At 52.9% G+C, this 4142-nt stretch overlaps 1 protein-coding gene across 3 annotated transcripts in view; it reads left to right on the forward strand.

The window, feature by feature from the left end:
* The window catches only part of SNCG (synuclein gamma), a 9289-nt gene that overhangs the window by 2482 nt on the left and 2665 nt on the right, over positions 1 to 4142 (forward strand). The window contains exons 4-5 of one of the 3 annotated variants that reach the window (XM_011355365.1): positions 1975 to 2046; positions 2295 to 2593. In XM_011355365.1, the coding sequence (XP_011353667.1) occupies positions 1975 to 2046; positions 2295 to 2315 (93 nt within the window). In that variant the 3' untranslated portion in view covers positions 2316 to 2593. Of the gene's footprint in view, positions 1 to 1974; positions 2160 to 2294; positions 2594 to 4142 lie in introns of those variants that run through there. The other 2 variants (XM_011355366.2, XM_023527880.1) reach the window with 2 other exon arrangements.

Below are 4142 nucleotides of genomic sequence, written 5' to 3' on the forward strand. Positions count from 1 at the left end.
AGCCATCCCAGCACCCACCACACAGCAGGCTCTGCTTGAAGCATTTTATACCTATTAACTTATTTAATCAGCACAAAATCCCATGAGACAGGGTGTGGCAATGTGGCCCAGAGAGATTAAGTATTGTGTGTAAATTCCCATAGCTAGTCTGTATGAGCCTGCTGCAAGAGCTGGGCTGCAAGCCTGCGCTCTGACAAAGAGCCTCCGTACGAGTGTAAGGTCTCGGTGGGGAGCGGGATCCATAATGGGGGCAGGAGGTGTTCCCATTCCAAAAGGGCTGTCTCCAGTTCTGTCTGAGGTTGTCCTCTAGAAAGCTCTCCTACCTGGTACAGGCTGCCTGGGGCACCTAGCACTCAGAATCTCTGCTTTGGGAGTGGGTGGGTGGCAGGGGAGGAGGCCAGCCTTCCTGCCCCTAGCTTTGGGAGCAGCACCTAGGCATCTGCTTCCAGGGCCAGCACTGGGTCTACCTGTCCTTGGAGAGGCAGCTAGCTGCTCACTCTGCCTGCCCCCACCTCTGCCCCTTCCTAGCTGTACGACCTTGGGAAGCTATTCAAGGTCTCTAGACCTCCATTTCCTCATCTTTAAAATTAGGAGGAGGATGAGAATATCTGTCTCACTGGGCTGTGTGATGATGCAAGGAAATGGCCCCCATGAAGTGGTCACACCTGGCTCGTAGAGACCAACCAACAAAGGGAGGTGTCTATGTCATCATCGTCAGTGTCCCTGGGCAGGACCCGCATGTGCTCCAGGAGACACCAGGCCCCTTCTTCCCCCAGCCTCCAGCAAAGAGGCCTTGGGGTGGGGCCAGGCTGCTTTTGCATTCCTCTCTACCTTGGAGGAGGGCTGGTGAGCCCTTGGAGCCACCCCAGGTCCTGGGGTGGGGGTAGCTGCCCCAAGGGAGACATTTCCTGGTGACACCCAAAGCCAGTCACGACTCACCTTCCAGTGAACTGTAGAAGGATGCAGCACTGCCTGTATGTCAGACCACTCAAGCCACTGGCCTCATGAGCCCTCCTTGGGGCTGCAGGACTAGGCAGGTGGCCACATACCCTTCTCCTGGAGAGCCTGCCCCAACTCTGGCTGACAGAGTTCGGTGCCTTTTTATGCCTCAGTCCACAAAGGAGCAAAATGACCCTGTGGTAGCATGGAGGTGACAGACCCTCCAGAAGTTGGTGCTGATCACCCAGTCTGGCCCTGCCCACTAGCTGTCACATGATCACCCCCAAGCAGGCCCCCATTTCAGGCAAGCATCTAGATGGACGTAGGGGAGAGTAGGAGACAGGAAACGGGAGAGGATTGTATAACCCCAGATGGTCCCAACCAGACCAGCCTGAACCTAGAACCAGCTTATCCAGGAGGCAGGGAGAAGGAAAGAGGGAGGCACTCATGTTACTGGGGATAGAGGTAGCTCTGGAGAAAGCCAGACCGGATCCCTACAAGCCCCACTGCTTTGAGCTCTGAGGCCTCAAGCTTGATACTTGGCCTCCCTGGCCTCAGGGTCCCCGTGATAACATGATCCTTTCCCTAGGGCTTTTGGGGGGCTCAGGAGAATGAGGGCGTGTGATCATGTGATTCAGGGACACGGAGGGTGAGGTCAGCCCTAGGGTTTCAGGGGCCACTGCCCATCCCCACCCATACCACCCTACCATGCTTCCTCATCAAGGCCCAACCAGGGGCTGCCAGGTGACTCAGCATCAGCTTGTAGAGGTGAAGCTGAGGTCCAGGGTACTTGGTACCCTCAGAAGGCCTTCGCATTATCGGACAGAGCCCCTGCTGTGGGCCCTTATATGATCCTCTGTCACCTCCACAGTCAGTCTGGCCCTCATACCTCTCTCACCTTGGCCCACCGTCTCCAACAAGATGATGAGGGCTTCTGCTCATCTTTGAGGCCAGGGTAGACAAGGCCCTCGTTGTAGGGCAGTTAGGGGCTCTGTGCCCTCTGCGTGGTCCCACATTCCCCTTTGTTCTCCACAGGAGGAACTGAAGCAGCCTGCTCCCACACAGGAGGACGAGGCAGCCAAAGTGGAAGAGGAAGCGGCTGAAGAGGTAGGAGCTAGGCTCCCAAGCTACACCAGGGGTCCCTGGGCAAGCCTCCCATCCTTTACAGACAAGCCACTTCCCTCCTGGGGTCCCAGAGCCCTCAGGGGAGACTCCTGAGCTTAAGTGTGAGGTCCTCTCATGAATGACCCCCTCAGGGCAGAGGGGTATAGATGACTCCTGTCCCCACCCCACTCAGGGTGGCCACTGACAGGTGGGGGCCCAGAACTGTGTGTGAAGGTCACTCTCTCTTCTAGGCCAAAAGTGGGGGAGACTAAAGGGCTGCAAGTCAGCCTTGGAGACCCAGAAGAACACCCCTCTGCCTTGGACCCATCTTCTCCTGGCACAGGAGTGCCGGTCCTGGAGTGTGACCTTCGATGTGGCCCATGCTTCCCATGCCAGTACCCAGCCACCACAGGCCTGTCCTTTCATGCTGCTGCTATTTTCATCTCTCCCCCTTGACCTTTCCCAGTTTGTGGTCCTTCTGACTCCACAGATGCTGCTGTGATTTTTTTTTTTAATGATTTCAAATAAAATTCAAGTCCCCAACCCTGGTCATACTTGCCCATGCTTCCTCTGTATAGTGAATAAGGCCCCTGGTCCCTTGTGGGAACAGAAGTTGAGCCAGCCTGTTGAAGCATTATCTGGGACCAGGTGTCCTACTGGGACACCTTGGGCATTTCTGAAACCTGCTGAGAGTAGGCACTGACTTCAGGGAACTCTTCCCAACCCCAACTCAGCCATCATTGCCTTTTAATATGGTGGCGGTGGCCATGCTTTGGGTTCCCAGGAAAACCAACAGGACAGGCTGTCCTCAGGAGCGCATGACCATGCCTGCAGGTTAGAACTTTGGCTTACCCTCCAGGGATGGGCCCATGACAGCAAGAGGTGAGGATGAGCCTCCTGGGCCATCCTGCTATGTGTCCTTCACTCATGTCCTGTGGAAAAAGGGACACCTAACATCCCTCCCTGGAACAGATGGTATCTTTCAAAAATGTGAAGTCTAAACTCATAGCCAGGGGTCTTCCTTAGTCTTCCTCACTGGAGAGAAGGACATGACCACAGGCTCCTCCAACTGCATCAAGCATCAAGCTCCCACAAGGGTTGGAACTGGGCTCTCCCTTCATCAAGGAGTCTGTCAAGTATCGTTAGAAAACACGACAGCTGAGATGCAGAAGAAACAAACCTACGCCCTGAGAGAAAACTGGTAAAAATGAGCATTTGTTGAGCTCCTCCCAGGTGTCAGACAGGTCTGAGTGCTTTGCCTCATTTAATTCTCAGAATAAATAGTTGGTCTAATTCCAGTTTCACTGAGAATAAAATGAGGAACAGAGAGGTTAAAATAACTTGCCCAAGGGCACAAAGCTAAGAAGCTCAGGACTGGGCAGAAGCCCAGGTGGCCTGGCCCCAGAGCCACCCAGTTGATTGTAAAAAAAAAAAAAAAAAAATCCAACCAAGTAATCTTCAAGATCTAATTGGCTTAATTAAGCAATTCATGAATAGGGCAGCATCTCATTTAGCAACTAGGAAGGCGCTCTGAGGGGTGGTACAAAATGGAAGATTTTTTATAGGAGGAAGGGTAAGGCAAGGGAGCTATTGACAAAAGAAAAGAAAGGATTGTTTCTGGGCAGGGACTTTTTTTCTTTGGGGGAAGAGATTGAAGGGTTTTTATCATGCAGATTGCCTCTTCTTTTATGGGGGACAGACATAGAGGGACCATGTGACAGATTACCTTATGGGTACCTGAACAGAAAATTCATATTGGTTAAGATTATGCTTCTGGGAGAGGTTGATCAGGTATTAAATCTAGGTTTGGTATCATGGGCTTTTAGCACAAGTGATGCCATTTTGGGCCTGTGGTTTTCTCTTCAATCTCATGCTCTACTATGGCGATTCTGGCTGTGTGGGATCCAGTGAACTTATGGCAGATGCTGCCACACCCCAGGTTTTCAAACGTCTTGGGCCTGGGCTGGTTAGTGTCCTACCTGAAGGGCTGTTGGCATCACACCCTGGAGGCTCTTTCAGAGGTAGCTGAACAGAGACCAAGGTTCCCTTCCTTTTGACACCCAGACAGTTTGGGCTCAGAGCATCTAAGTGACTTGTCC

This window comes from Pteropus vampyrus, unplaced genomic scaffold (genome assembly GCF_000151845.1).
Source record: "Pteropus vampyrus isolate Shadow unplaced genomic scaffold, Pvam_2.0 Scaffold20, whole genome shotgun sequence".
Classification (NCBI taxonomy): domain Eukaryota; kingdom Metazoa; phylum Chordata; class Mammalia; order Chiroptera; family Pteropodidae; genus Pteropus; species Pteropus vampyrus.